This window comes from Ipomoea nil, unplaced genomic scaffold, assembly GCF_001879475.1.
Source record: "Ipomoea nil cultivar Tokyo-kokei standard unplaced genomic scaffold, Asagao_1.1 scaffold2279, whole genome shotgun sequence".
NCBI lineage: Eukaryota > Viridiplantae > Streptophyta > Magnoliopsida > Solanales > Convolvulaceae > Ipomoea > Ipomoea nil.
This window is the reverse complement of record NW_017618707.1, coordinates 2,139,500-2,155,169: the sequence shown is the minus strand read 5'-3', so window position 1 is coordinate 2,155,169 and position 15,670 is coordinate 2,139,500. Positions and strand designations below refer to the sequence as shown.

Genomic DNA, 15,670 nt, shown 5'->3' with positions numbered 1-15,670 from the left:
AATGACAGGCAGGGACGACGGAGCCAAAGTGGGGTCAGCTGCCCCCCCCTCACTCCACCCCACCCCATATATAATTTTTGTATGTATATATAGTACATGTGTTAGTATTAGTAAAATAAAACTATTAAATGTTAATAAGAGTTGATTTAGATGAGTTAGTTGAATACATGTTGAGTTATGATAAAGGATAGGGGTTTGAATCTTGGCATTAACAAAGTTTTTATAGTTGGTTTGAACACAGTCACTGTACGTTTTAATAGCTTTTTTAATATTTAATACATGCACACACATATATATAACATTATTTTATATTAATAATGAGATGTGTTTTTTTTTTTTAAATTATCTCTTTTGTTTTAATGTTTCGCTGAAAAGAAATTTCTGAATTCGTCCCTACTTTTTTGTCCCTCTCAACCGAATTTCTGACTCTGTCCCTGATGACAGGGACTGACTAGCGACTCGGATTAGTGTATATATATGTTTGAAGTGTATACATGCACTATATCTGGATATATCATATCACAAACAGCATAGTTTGCCCTTAGCCTACGTGGTACAAGTGTTTACCCATGGTGTAGAATAATTACGTGTGATACGTGTATATGATATTATGATGTCTTTTTGCAAAATATTCTGATCTGCATGCATGTAGTACAGACGGCCGAGCCCACACGGCTATTTACGTGAACACTACGTCACTAATTTTAAAATGTATTAGACTAAAATTTTAATACTTGCCAATTTAATTAGATTATATTATTAAATATTACTAAATATCTATAAATTTTGATATTAATTAATTGAACAAGATATTGTAATCATATATCATATCTAAGGGCTTGTTTGGTTCGTGGAAAATATTTTAAGAGAAGTGGAATTGGAATCTCATGAAAAAATAATTATTAGGAAGATGAATTTCATTGTTTGGATGGTGGAAAAAGAATTACTGGGAATACTAATTCTATTGTTTGGTTAAATTTGGAATTGTAAGGAATAATGAGTATAAAGACCTATATGCCCCTACAGATTAATAAAAGTAATATAATTAAAAAAGAAAGCAAAGGGTAAAATAGACAATCTATTCACTTTTTGTTCCCATCTTCCATGGAAAACAAAATCTTTGGTCCAACCAAGGATTTTGTTTTCCTCAAATTTGAGGAATTCATTTTTCAATAGAAAATAAATTCCATGAACCAAACACTAGAAAACAATATTTTCTTCACTTTAATGGAAAACATTTTCCATGAACCAAACATCTCCTAAGGTGAAAATTTATACTATCGTCATTGCCAATTGGAGTGGTCATAAAACTTATCGTGAAGATAACCACTTTCCAAATCTATCCTAAGGCGATATTTATCTTTGTAATACTCTCTTAACTTTAAAAGTGGGATCTACTTCAACATAACTAAATTTACAATTCTTTTACTAATTCTCTACATCCTGCAATACTCTCTAACTTTCAAAAGTTGTCCAATTTTCACATCACATTTTAAAAATTTCTATCTTTTGTCAATAAATCTTAATTTATCTCCACAGGGAAGGGTTCAGGTGCGAAAAAGGGTTCCCATGTGGTTGTGCGGTTGACGCACCTTAAGAACACAAACAAAGCACCTTAAGTATACAACCCACACACCTAAACTTTTAAAAGCGTTCACCTTAAATTTCACACAACTGACGCACCTTAAGCATACAAATCACGCACCTTAAGAAGGAAAACAACACCTTAAGAAGGAAAATCACGGACCTTAAATTTCAATAACTACTAACATTAAGCACAAAACAGCACCTTAAATTAAGCACAACACTCAGGCACCTTAGGCACAAAACTCACGCACCTTAATTAAGAAGGAAACACATGCACCTTAAGTTTCAACAAAATACTCACATTAAGCACACAATCCACGCACCTTAAACACAAAACTCACGCACCTTAAGCACAAAAAACACGCACATTAAGAAGGAAAATCACGCACCTTAAGTTTCAAAAAATACTCATAGTAAGCACACAACCCACGCACATTAAGCACAAAACCCACACACCTTAAGTACAAACCCACGCACCTTAAGAAGGAAAATCACACATCTTGAGTTTCAACAAATACTCACAGTAAGCACACACCCAACGCACCTTAAGCACAAACCCCACGCACCTTAAACACAAAACCCACGGACCTTAAGAAGGAAACCCACGCAGCTTAAATTTGACCTAGATGCAAAAAATTACCAAATTACCACCGCATTTTTTGTTTTTAAATTTTGGTAATCTTGAACGTTGATTTAAGCAAGATCAATGGCTCAAATTTAACCGCACAACCGTACCTAAACATACATACATATATATATATATATATATATATATATATATATATATATATATATATATATATATATATATATATATATATATAGGCACACGTTCTAATGAGAAAAAGTGCACAGGAGAGAAATAAGAACCATTTATAACTGTCCACGTGTCCAGATCAATGAATAAGATGTAATTTTAAAAAAAAACGACGCGGTGGAATTTTCGTAAATAACTCAAACTTTTGTGCAAATAAATGTGTTATAAGTGCAAGTAGCTGGTGCACCTTAGCAAGTAAAATCACTTACAAGTGCACCTATTTTCAATTACAAGTACAAGTAATTTACCTTGTTAACATTTGTCCACCTAGGTGCAATTAATTATTATAACGTTAGGTGCACATAGTATTGAGGCTCAGTGCAAATTTTACTTGCACATGTAATACATTTTACATGTACTTGTAATACATTTACATGCACTTAGGTGCACTATATGAAATTGCTACTTGCACTTGTAATACATTTTACTTGCACTTCATCTTCAATTATTTACAAAAATGCCACCGCATTTTAAACAAAAATCAGTGTTTCTCATCCGTTAGATCTGGACACGTGGACGGATGTCACGCGTTCTGAGTTCTCTCCTGGGCGCATTGTTCTCATTTGAACGCGATAGATATGGACATGTGGACGGGTGTCATGCGTTCTGAGTTCTCTACTGAGCGCACCGTTCTCATTTGATCGCGATCACTCACACACTGTCATTGCTAATTACCAAACTTAACTCAACCAACTAGCTTATCAATTTTTAGCTAATATTTGCGTGTACGGGCAGCTTAGTTGGTTCCTAGGTGATAGATTGTGGATATGTACACATGATCAAGCCCTGACAGTCGTAGTGTGAGAGTTATATATATATATAATGTGGTAGACTGGACAAATTATTGTGTGGACCATGAATATAAGATACATTTTTAATATACTAAAAATACACTATTTATCTACTGAATTTACATTATTTGATAGTGTATAAAATAATGTATTTTCAGTACTCAAATAATGTACTTTATGTACACAAACAATGTATATTTTTATTCTAAAAAATGTACTTTTTATTTATGGTCCACACAGTTGTGTGGACCATGGTCCATGTAATAATGATTGTGTAGACTGCTTGTGGGCACCAGACACTGTTCCTCCCACCTAATGGGCTGCTGGGCCGCTGAGTCACCATGATTTACCCCTCCACTATTTTATCAGACTGAGATATGGCGATCTTGTAGGCAATGAAATTTCACCTTTTGCGGGCAAACTTTTAGTCAATTTTTCAACTAAGTTTGCAAACATATTCTATATGTAAATACATGGGTTGAGTTTACTATTACTTGGAGACTAGAAATGCAAATTTTTTATAGTGTGAGAGCGAGAGCATGGACCCTAGTGTCTCTAAATGCCGTAGAGCCAATGCCGAGTATTTGGTAAACAATGGATTTTGCATACTAGCTGATCTTGAATCTAGAGGGTCAAACTTTAGACCAGATCAATCCTCATTGGGAGCTAATATGATTATTTATTGTATTTGAAGACATTCAGGATTTTTTAAAATTTATTTAGTTTTGCAGTTCAGTAACATACAGCAGACAATTTATAGTTTGTATGGAAATGTGAACAGGGAAACACCAAGACAACAAAGTAATATTAAAACATCAACGTCCTGTAATTATGTAAATAAAATCTAAATGACCTTAAAATTTCCAAACTATTAGTTAGACTTCCAAAAAAGAATCTCAGTGAAAAGCTACAACCTTCAAATTAGTAAAAAACCTGATTCGTTTGATCGTTTCAGGTTTGCGTTTGCTCAACTACCTGATACGGTTTTCAAAAAGAAACTTAACAACTTCGGGAGAATCAGGATTTCTTCTAGCAGTAACTTGCAAGTAAGCGCCGTCATTTAGCATATGCTGCAATACCCTTGCAATGTTTTTCGAGTCATCAATTCCAAGATGGTGACTGCCCAACAACGGAATCTTTAGTTCCCTCATCATGGAAAGCATCCCCGGGGCCTGCAGTGCCACAAGTAAAGCAACATTGTCGTTAAGAGGGGAAAAAGCCCTTGGCAAGAGCAACAAAATATACCGGATGAGAAGAGGCGAAGTGTATCCTTACCCTCCTCTTATAGAAGTTTAGATAGATGTCTTTCAAATTGATCCATTCCATAAAATATGGTGGGAGTTTCATCTTTGCTACTTCGCATTGCTGGGGGACTTTTGTTTTCAAATCCCAATTCCCACTGTTGCAGGGAAATTACAAATTGGTTATCAGCGCACATTCCCTTGAATAAAAATTCTTACTTTCCATAACCATAACATAAATCTGTTCCTTCTATTATTTTGGGTTTCAGGAGAATATTGTATGCAGGATTTCAACATGACAAGCATTTCAGAACCTCACACATGCATATGCACTGCAATTAGACAGACCAATGAAACAAAAGGACAGATTCTAAAAGATTGGGTAACTGGTTTATCCTAAGATGAGAAAGCCGACAAGTATGCACTGGAAAATAAATTGGGACCATAGAAACAAATCAAGCCCCAAAAAGTTCTCCGGAAACAGAAGAGATTTGGCCATTGCCAATAACTATAAAAGGATTCACATATTGTCTTAAAAGAATTATTTAAAAAAATAAAAATCTTAAACCCTTGTTTCTGTTAACATCTATTTTTTTCTCTTGCAGTTATGAGTTCTCTTTTACAGTTGAATTTTAGATCAGAAAACTTTAGGGGAGATTTGATCTTCCATTCTCAGAAACTCACCAAGTTACAAATGCAGCCTTACTCAGACAGCCACCCCGCTCCTTTCGCCATAATTCATTTTTAACTAGCCAAGTTTCAAATTCTTGAATAACTTCCTTGAATGGGATAGCTGTATCATGCCAAACCCTGCAAGAGTTTATTTACAAGGAAATTAAAACATTATGCATTGTTCACAAATTTATGAACGCTGGACACAAAATCATGCCCAGAGATGTTAAGTTTAAAGGAGGATGAAACACCATACATGATGCCTGCGCTAAAACCATAAAATAGGAGACAGCTGGAGGAAAATAATTCTTCATTACTGGATTCTAAATTTTAATCTTTTGAGTAGGTTTGAAAGTTCATATTGTTGAGCATATAATATATATAAACATAAATGTGCAATCCAACTATCAGCTTAGGCTTTTAGTTGAGATGGAGCACATTCTTCAATTCATGTCTTTAACTAACCAAACATGCTTCCCACCTCTTAAATTTAATTTTATTAATCCTTCAAATTATTTGATCCATTTTGTATAATTGCACAAACATGATAGCTATAAAGGAGGTGAACCACATTTTAGACAAAGATACCCAATCTTGTGAAAGGTAGAGGAAATATCATACCTGTCAACTCCTATTTCTCCATATTTTCCTTCTATATATTCATTTATTCTTTTCTTGGCCATTTTTGAGGGCCTGACAAACCTGTAGCAATATGGTGAAAAAAAAGAAGAGAGAGAGAGCTAAGTGGTTGAAACTAATACTCCCTGCACACAAATCATTTATCTTGACATATAACATACTCAACAGGCATGGAAACAATCAAACAAAACATACTATGGTCACTTGTTATACAGAGTAACATTCTATCTAAAAGGTCATAACAATTCCAATGCTAATGCTACAACATTATTTCTTGAAGGCCATAAATCCTGTTGAGCCAGGTGTGGGGGGTGGGGGGTGGGGCGATGGATTTCGCCTTTTGTGGGTATGAAATTAACAAACTGACATTGATATAACTTGGCTGAAAGAGGCAAAACATTCAGAAGCTACCAAAGCCATTCTAAAATTTAGCAGCGTGTTAATCTTGGCATCCTGCATCTGTTTATTTGAAAGATTTTCTTTACTAAATTTTTCAAACAGCTTGACACAACAATGCTATAGTTTTCAATGTGTATAAAATCCAACCTAAAATTCTTATTACTGCTACTGTAAAGCTCTGAATCCTCAATGATATGGCACCAGAGAATATGATAAACGAACAGAACCTCACCTATGAAAGAAATCGATAACATCCATGGTTTTCGTATCAAACAACAAAACCGGAAATTCAAGGATTTCAACTTTCCCTTCCAAATCAAGCACGAGGAGAAACTCTAAGCCCTGCTGCTGCAAATTCCTGGATTGCAAAGCATTTGCCGTCATTTCCCCAGAGACGGAGCAACTGTGATTGAACCTCTCAATATGAATCGCATCATCCATCTAAATTAAAGCCAGAAAAAAGGAAAACTATATAAGTTGGGAACAGTGAAAATTTCCTGTTTACAAGCGCCCTAGGAAGTTGCTGAGGAATGTTATTACCTTAGTGCACTTACCTTGAGTGAAGTACAAACACGTTGGTCTCCACCGGGTGTTCTTCGGCGGAGGTGCCGCAGCAATCGGAGACGAGGCGGATTCTTCCGCCATGGAATGGACGGCAAATGCGCCGATTTGGCGGTTGCGTTGGATACAGAGAGAGAAAGGAGAGGAATATGTAAAAGGAAGCGGCGGAGAACGAACAGGATTCCGGCTAAACACAGTGACCCTTGAGAGAGCCATTTGCGTAGAATTGGGTGACGGCCTGAGTGAGCAGTGGAGTTACCAAATTAAGGGGATGTTTACTTCATTTCTCTGTTTTTTCATTTTCAGTTTTCCATTTCTCCAGTTTTCCTTATCCATTTTTCCAGTTTTTCATTTCTCCAATTTTCTAATTTTCATTCCATATTTCTCCTATTTTGTATTTTTCTAATTTTCAAATTTCATTAAATAAAATCATCCCATATGGGCCCTATAGTTTTGTACATTTATACAACAAAGATAATAATAATAATAATAATAATATAATAATAATAATAATAATAATAATAATAATATACAGATAATATATAATAATAAATTAATAATACTAATAATAATAATAATAATAATAATAATTATAATAAAGAAGAAGAAGCTCGCTTTGAAAAGAGGGGCGGGGGGCGTTGGTACTAATAATAATAATAATAATAATAATAATAATAATTTTTTTTTTTTTAAAAAAAAGGAAGCAGAAGAAGCTGGCTTTGAAGAGGGGGTGGCGTTGGTAATAATAATAATAATAATAATAATAATAATAATAATAATAATAATAATAATAATAAAGAAGAAGAAGAAGAAGAAGCTGGCTTTGAAAAGAGGGGCGGGGGGTGTTGGTACTAATAATAATAATAATAATAATAATAATAATAATAATTATTATAATAAAGAAGAAGAAGCTCGCTTTGAAAAGAGGGGCGGGGGGCGTTGGTACTAATAATAATAATAATTTTTTTTTAAAAAAAAAAAGGAAGCAGAAGAAGCTGGCTTTGAAGAGGGGGTGGCGTTGGTAATAATAATAATAATAATAATAATAATAATAATAATAATAATAATAATAATAATAATAATAAAGAAGAAGAAGAAGAAGAAGCTGGCTTTGAAAAGAGGGGCGGGGGGTGTTGGTACTAATAATAATAATAATAATAATAATAATAATAATAATAATAATAATAATAAATTAAAAAAAAAAAAGGAAGCAGAAGAAGCTGGCTTTGAAGAGGGGGTGGCGTTAATAATAATAATAATAATAATAATAATAATAATAATAATAATAATAATAATAATAATAATAATAATAATAGTAATAATAATAATAATAAATTAAAAAAAAAAAAGGAAGCAGAAGAAGCTGGCTTTGAAGAGGGGGTGGCGTTGGTAATAATAATAATAATAATAATAATAATAATAAAAATAAAATTAATAAAGGAGAAAGCTAGCAATGAAGAAGCACGTGTCAGATTTAAAGACTGAAGAGGGGGAGGCGTCAGAATGGCTTCACGCGGATTCGATCCTGCGACCTATTGCAATGCACTGTTCACGCGTGCTTATCCATTTCTCCATTTGGAGAAGTTGGTTTTTCATTTCTCCAAAATCCTTAAGAAAAGTGGAGAATGGAGATGGAATAAGGATTTGGAAAGAGAATTTTGGTAAACAAGTTTTCCATTTTCCATTCTTCCACCTCTCAAATTCTCTGTTTTTCCAGAAAATTCTCCATTTTTCCATTTTAGTAAACGACCCCTAAGTCATCTATTTTGAAAAGCTTACCCAATACGTGGAGAATGAAATTATGTAACTTAATTTGACAATAACTATAGTCGATAATCAAATTGATAATTTTACTATAAGTAATAGAATAAATGAATATTTGATAATTTTGCTATAAGTAATAGAATAAATAGATATTATTATTGTAACGGATATAATTCTCGTTATTAATTCTATCATTATCACCTTTATATACTTTCAAAAAAAATTATCATCTTTATATATATATATATATATATATATATATATATATATATATATATATATATATATATATATATATATATATATATATATATATATATATATATATAGGCGAGTTCAGGTGCGGCAGTGTCTTACGGTGCGGGGATTTCTTACGGTGCGGCAACACCAATAGTTCAACAAATATGCACCATCAACGTTAGGAAAATACACCACAAAAAACAGAGTAAACAGAGCCCTGCATCACCAAACACACACCATTAGGTGTGAGTAAAAACACCATACACTGTTCAGAAATACACCATTGGGAGTGGTGAGTTATATGGTGTATTTTTTTGAGTCTGTTGTGTATTTTGTGATGTTTTATTGCATTTCATTGTGGTGTGTTTTTCTAACACACTGTTGGTGCATATTGTTAACACTGTTGGTATATTCTGGAATTCCGCCGCACCGCCGCACGGGAAGACCCCACCGCATTTGAACTTTATTATTTATATATATATATATATATATATATATATATATATATATATATATATATATATATATATATATATATATATATATATATATATATATATATATATATATATATATATATATATATATATATATATACTAGTTTTTTCTATGCGCGATGCACAAAAGTATATGCCCAATATTTATAATTTTAAAAATAACTAACAATTTTTACTAATTAAAATCTAAGTGAAATGAAATGTATTTATTATATTAATCCAATATATAATGAATATATAATGTTTTACAAATACTGTTATCATTAAACAATATAAGAAAATATATGGTAGATGCATGTGCGTGGTAAAAGTAATGGAAAAGATAACAGAAGTTATAACGGTAAGGGTATTTTTGTCCAAAAAAATTGTATAGTACAACTCTAAAAACACAATGTACAAAATGGTTAGCATTAAAAATATGGACAAAAATGAGAGATATAACTTTGATTGAGACTTATTATGTTTTTAGATTATATATATATATATATATATATATATATATATATATATATATATATATATATATATATATATATATATATATATATATATATATATATATATATATATATATATATATATATTTTGAATCTGGTGCACACCCCTAGTCAGCCGAGTCCGTGAGCACACTTTTTGATCGTTGATTTTGATTTTTTAACAATTCAGATTCTGTGGTAATTAAACCCACATGGGCAAGGGTGTCTAATTAGGCAGGGGTGGTTTTGTACTTTGTATTTGTCTTTAATATGATAACTCCTTTAGTTTTGCCGGTTAGTGTGCGTGTGTTTAGAGATTTTATAGGATTTTATTTTTGTTTCTCTCCCCTTGCTCTCGGTTTCTGATCCAGTCTCGCGGCCTCACCGTTTCTCCTCCTTGCTCTCCTTCCGTTCGTCTCTTCCCTCTGGTACACAGGTGATCCGAGCTTTTGTCATGGCTGGTTCCAGCAGGAGGCACTCTAAGCGGCTTAGGGACATCTCTTCCGCTTCCAGTTCGGGTAATATTTTTCTACGACTTTTTTTTTTTCATCTTTTGTTGTTTGTTTCGGGGTTTTTTTCCCGAGGTTTGTGGGTTTCCTTGTGTTCAATAGGGGCTTGGGTTGGGAGTGAGGATTTTGTATTTTTCACCCGGTGTAGTTTGTTTTTTTGGGGGTTTTTCACCGGTGTGTTGGTAGTGGCTCAGTGTCTTTAGGGTTTTTTTAGGGGGGAGGGGGAGGGGGGGGGGGGGGGGGACCGTGTGCAAGTTAGGCTAAATGGACTTGGCATTGCGGGTTTTTCTTCTGTATCCCTGTGCAGGTTTGGGTTGTGGCATGTGCGTTGGGTGGTTAACGGAATTGCTTGGCTTCATATGTGTGGGTTCCTGGTTGGTCCATACGTTCGACAGGTATTTTTGGTCCACTTTCCCTTCGCTGTTTATTTTTTTTTATTGGTCGGTTTAGGCAGTTGATGCACGAGGTGGTGTCCATCCACCTGATGTTGCTGCTCCAGTGAAGGTAATTTGTCTTGTCATTAAACAGTATATTGCATGTGGGGCGTCATGTTCTTGTCTGTGCATAGACTGTAGTCGGTTTGCGCGTATTTGTTGTCTGTTTGCATGTATGATTTGGTTTGTGTATACACAGTCCGTAATAGGTGCATACTACGTATTCAGGAGTGGTGGGATGGTCATGCTAATGGGGTTTTAATGTTTCTATCTTTGTTTTTGATTTGTACAGCGTTTTTCTTTCATTGAGTATATGTTGTTGACGGGTTTTAAATTAAATTTCTTTTTTGAAGTATGTTGTGTGCACTTGTGTAGGTAGGTTAGTGCAGTGTACTGTAAACGTGTTGTAGTATTAAATAATACCACGTAGCGTGGGAGGTCATCGGTCTGTGCGTAGTCTGTGTGTGTGAGAAAGATGGGCACACCCCTACGGTGCTGGTATGCGTGGTGACTGCATGTGATTTTTCAGTTCGTCTCTTGAATCAATATTTGGTTAATTTTTAAGTATCCAGCTTTATTGCGTATGCTTGTTTAACGTAATGTCATTTCTGTAGCATGATCTTATGCCCGTTTTCTTTGAGGATGTGAGGGTTACTGCTTTGTTTTTTAAGGTCACAAAATTGGTCCCTCGTAGGGTTCGATTTCCATGGCGCGATGCAAAGAACAAAGTAGATTGTGGCGTGTTTGCGATGCGTCACATGAAGTGTTATGTTGGCCAATCCTACACTTCATGGGACTGCCTACGCACACGTCGTAACTCGTAAATGCAAATACCTGTGCTGCTACTAGCCATTGCTCTGCTTTGCTTCTTGGTTGATTCTGCAATCTCACCCTTTCCTTTTCACCGCAAAAATTCTTCACGCAATATTTATCTTCATCACAGTTTGTAAAATAATCCAAAATATCATTTTCCTTTCATAATATCCCTAGAATAATGCTTAATCTTCCAATCTAATTATATCCATAATTAGACAACTAACTACAATTACTATTCAATCCCTTTGATTCCAATAAATCTTTAATTACTTTGAGGACCTCTTATAATCTCAACCATTGATGGGAAATGAATCTATGGAGATCATGAGGTCTCATGAACTCATCTAGCATAGGGGTGGCAATTTGATAATTTTTACGGTCAAATTTAAAATGCGTGATTTTCTTTCTTAAGGTGCATGGTTTTTGTGCTTAAGGTGTGTGGTTTGTATGTTTAAGGTGAGTAATTATTGAAACTTAAGGTGCGTGGTTTGTGTGCTTAATGTGAGTAGTTATTGAAACTTAAGGTGCGTCAACATGAAACTTAAGGTGCGTGTAGTGAGTTGTTGAAACTTAAGGTGTGTTATTTTAAATTAAGTGTGTGATTTGTGTTTTTAAGGTGCGTGGATTGTGTACTGAAGGTGCGTGGTTTGTGTACTGAAGATGCGCAATTTTCATGCTTAAGGTTAAGTCGCTTGGTTCCTTCTAGAGGTGTTTTTTTTTTTAATTTTAATTTTAATTTTTTAATTATATATATATATATATATATATATATATATATATATATATATATATATATTGTCATGTTTCATGCATGTGATAATACATCTTTAAATTTTCAAAAGGAAAAATACTTAAATAATTATTGATTATAAAAGGGGCAAATTATTTTTACACTCTTCACATTGCGATTTTTGTTTATTGCATTTTGAGAATTTAAATCAATCTGAGATTTTTAAAACAAGTATTGACAACCCATATAAATATGTGGTGGCGGCTGTGTTTATTAGCTGCGTATCTAATTATATTATTTATTGCTAGTTTATTAAATAACAGAACATAATGTCATAGAAGTATATCCTTTTTATTATGATCAATATTGGGTTTCAGTATAAAACCATATTAGTTCTATCAACTCACTTTATGTTTCATCTTTTGGTGTATCTATTTCTTTTAGCGGGTTGAATTGTATGCCTTAATTGCTCTTTGTCCATCAAACAGTTAGCACGCTTCGGGCGTTATATTACTGTTTTGGCTTTTGGATCCAAATTTAAACAATGTGAGCAATTATAGAGGCAAATATGTTGTCGACAACTGTAATGACATTATTTATAAATATCTTTCATACTCATTGCATTATCAACCAAATATATGTCACTTTCCAAAAAATATTTGAATTGGTTGTTCCGCTGCTCAAGTATTTTAATTATTTTGGTGCACCTATAGTTTTACTGAGGGTTTTTGCCTTCCAAGCGAAATATCTTTAGGATATTAAGGAGTGACGAGATTTCTATACTAGATCTAGTTTTTACAAATTCTTAAAATTGATAAAGGAAAAAAAGGTAGAGATATCAAGCCTAGTTGAGGGGATTTTAACCCCTTGATGTTTCTAGCAGATTATTTGTTATTTTTGAACTTGTGATTCAGTATAAACTAGTACATGGGTTTGAAGATCTTGAAAATTTTTCCACATTCTATTAAATTCGGACTTCAAATCTCCCCCTTAATAATGCCTAGAAATGATCTTTAAAATATATTATGCAATCAATTTTCCTTTTTTTTTTTTTTTTATTTTTATATCTAGCTGGAAGGGGGAGACCCAACAACACTCATTATATTTCTATGAGTTACGACATTACATCTTTTGATATTTACGATACTTCTAATGTGTTCGAGATATAAGTTACGATATGTGTAAAGATTTTTCCTTTGTTATTTGTTAATTTTAACGGTAAATTAACAGAAATTTTAACATAAGACTAATCATGGCAATCAAATGAAAGTTATGGATGTAATATGACAAAATTAAAAGAATATGACTAATTAAATATAGCAATGCCGCAATAGTTGAGAACTAAAAATTGAAGTTGCTCCTTTCATTAAAAAAAAAAAAGAAAAAGTTGAAGTTGCTCAAAATTATGAATGTAATATGACAAAATTAAAAGAATAGGACTAAATGTATGTGACAACGGCACAAAAGTGAAGGATTAAAAGTGGAACATGCTCCACCAAGACAAAAAAATGTCTTTAATTTAATTTAACATACATCGAAAGCTAGCACCCACTGCAGGTGATACCTTGAATATGAAATTGATAAACATATGAGTGAGATAGTATTAAAAAACATGAAAGTTACGTTCTTATTTATGTTCACCAAAAGGGAAAGAAAAAAACAAAAAGCAAACTTAACTCCCACTACTGGCCACTGCCATATGAATTGAAAAGAAATGAAAATCATCTTTCCCTGGGGAATTGAAGTCAATAATAAAGATTGCATAAAATGAATATCTTTTATTAAAAAAAATTCATTTATGCATGTTATTAGACCCAGAAATGTTTCCCATTTGCCCAACTCGAACTAGAATTTGTATTTGACCCATAATCTTCTGCACCAACAAGGGAAGCATACAGCTCCTCAAACTGCAACCCCTCCTCATCTTGGAAGCTGGAGCTCATGCCTTCATCACAACAGCTAGGTGGAGAAAATGAAGAAACCCTAGCTATGGCTGCCCCTTCTTGCAGCCCTTGTGATAATGATGGTGAGGCTCCAACCACCAACATCTCTTCTGCCCTCTTCAGCTCTTCCCTCAGCTTCCCCATCTCTTTCTCGAGATGTTTCTTTTCAGCCAACGCGCTCTCGAGCTTCACCTGGAGTGCACTGTAGTCGAGCTCCAGGCTCTGGCTCTTCCATCGCGCTCGCCTGTTCTGATACCAAATTGCAACCTGTCGCGGTGGGACCCCTAGGTCCCGCGCGAGCTGGAACTTGCGCTCCGGGTCGAGTTTCTTGTTGGAGTCGAAACTCGCCTCCAAGAGCTTCACTTGGTCTTGGGTTAGCCTCTTCTTGTTGTGGTTGAGAGATGATGATGATTGGGTTTTTTGCTTGGTTTGAGAGTTCATGAAATTCATGTCAGGAGCTGAGGTGAAGATTTAGCTAGGAAGTTGCAATGAAATGAAACGAAACGAAACGAAACGTCATATATATGCATTTATTATATGGTATGGTATGGGTTGATATATAGGCCGGCCAGGGAACAGATGAGGCTTTAATTTAATGTTTGGTATATATGATTATTTTAATGTTCTTTGATTTGATATCAGCTGATTAACTAATGTGTTTGCCATTTGCCTAGCTATAAAGTATACTTTATAGCTACCTATATATACTAATTAACATACCAAGTAATTAGTTACCTAGCCAGGCAAAATGGCTAACACTATACAAAACTCTTTATATTTGATTAGAGTTGAACATTATACAATTTCCATTAGAAGTAGTCTTAGTGTCAATTTAGGCATGACTTACTCTAAAACGGGCCAAGTCGGGTAGGGTTAAGACTAGCCTTTCTAGGACTATGATTGGGACTAATTCAGTATAGTCGCCTCTAATAATTTTTGTTAAGAATGGAATTTAAATTTTAATTTTAATTCATGAATATAATGTAAATTTTACTACATCTATGAACATAACTAATGTGCTTATTATTTATGTTAATTTAAATACGATGCATGTTATGACCTCCCACATAATTTGAAAAAAATAAAAGAAATACTCCAAAGTGCGTATATATGGAGTATCTTGATCGAATGACATCTATCTAAAAGCATGTTTAGGAGAGTGGTCCACTGATCGAGTCACACTTCAAAAATTAGGTTTTAAGAATGAATTGTGTTTTAACTTATAAAAAAAATTAATTAAAAGAGTACCAATTGTTTCAATTTCGCCAAGAATAGTGACACGAAGTTGCACTTTGATACTGCATTGTAACAAAGTCAATACTACTAAATAAACAATTGCTTTAATTTTATTTATTTATTTTTATTTTAAAAGAAGAAGATATAACTGAAAAAAGAGACAATGGACTACATAATTAATTGTAGCCAAGTCATGTCCACACAATCTGCAACCAACAATGATCGTAAACCATTCGAGAAATCGTCAAACATACACTTGAAATCCTAAAAGCAATATTTCAATTATTGTGGCTATTCGGTTAGCACAAGAATTTGGTA

The 15,670-nt window shown here is 33.7% G+C and overlaps 2 protein-coding genes across 3 annotated transcripts; both read right to left on the bottom strand.

The window, feature by feature from the left end:
• Nucleotides 1–3,979: 3,979 nt before the first annotated feature.
• On the bottom strand, nt 3,980–6,956 carry LOC109150356 (uncharacterized exonuclease domain-containing protein At3g15140). Of its 2 annotated transcripts, XM_019298260.1 has the most exons (6): nt 6,687–6,956; nt 6,379–6,587; nt 5,730–5,810; nt 5,121–5,246; nt 4,471–4,594; nt 3,980–4,367 (listed from the first exon to the last, which is right to left on the bottom strand). In XM_019298260.1, the coding sequence occupies exons 1-6, from the start codon at nt 6,921–6,923 to the stop codon at nt 4,167–4,169; spliced, it is 978 nt and encodes a 325-aa protein (XP_019153805.1). In that variant the 5' UTR covers nt 6,924–6,956; the 3' UTR covers nt 3,980–4,166. The 2 variants fall into 2 exon arrangements, with proteins under 2 accessions (XP_019153805.1, XP_019153806.1); XM_019298261.1 differs by lacking the exon at nt 5,730–5,810.
• A 6,830-nt stretch (nt 6,957–13,786) lies between these two features.
• Nucleotides 13,787–14,605, bottom strand: LOC109150467 (homeobox-leucine zipper protein ATHB-52-like). The gene has a single exon (XM_019298377.1). It carries the CDS (start codon nt 14,564–14,566, stop codon nt 13,982–13,984), a length of 585 nt encoding a protein of 194 aa, XP_019153922.1. The 5' UTR covers nt 14,567–14,605; the 3' UTR covers nt 13,787–13,981.
• Nucleotides 14,606–15,670: the final 1,065 nt, after the last annotated feature.

Coding starts and splice junctions, on each gene's coding strand:
- LOC109150356 (XM_019298260.1), bottom strand. CDS start 6,923: ATGGCTCTCTCAAGGGTCACTGTGTTTAGCCGGAATCCTGTTCGTTCT. Junction 6,588..6,686: donor CTCAAGGTAAGTGCACTAAG/GTAATAACATTC, acceptor GCTTTAATTTAG/ATGGATGATGCGATTCATAT. Junction 5,811..6,378: donor GTTATCGATTTCTTTCATAG/GTGAGGTTCTGT, acceptor ATATTGCTACAG/GTTTGTCAGGCCCTCAAAAA.
- LOC109150467 (XM_019298377.1), bottom strand. CDS start 14,566: ATGAATTTCATGAACTCTCAAACCAAGCAAAAAACCCAATCATCATCA.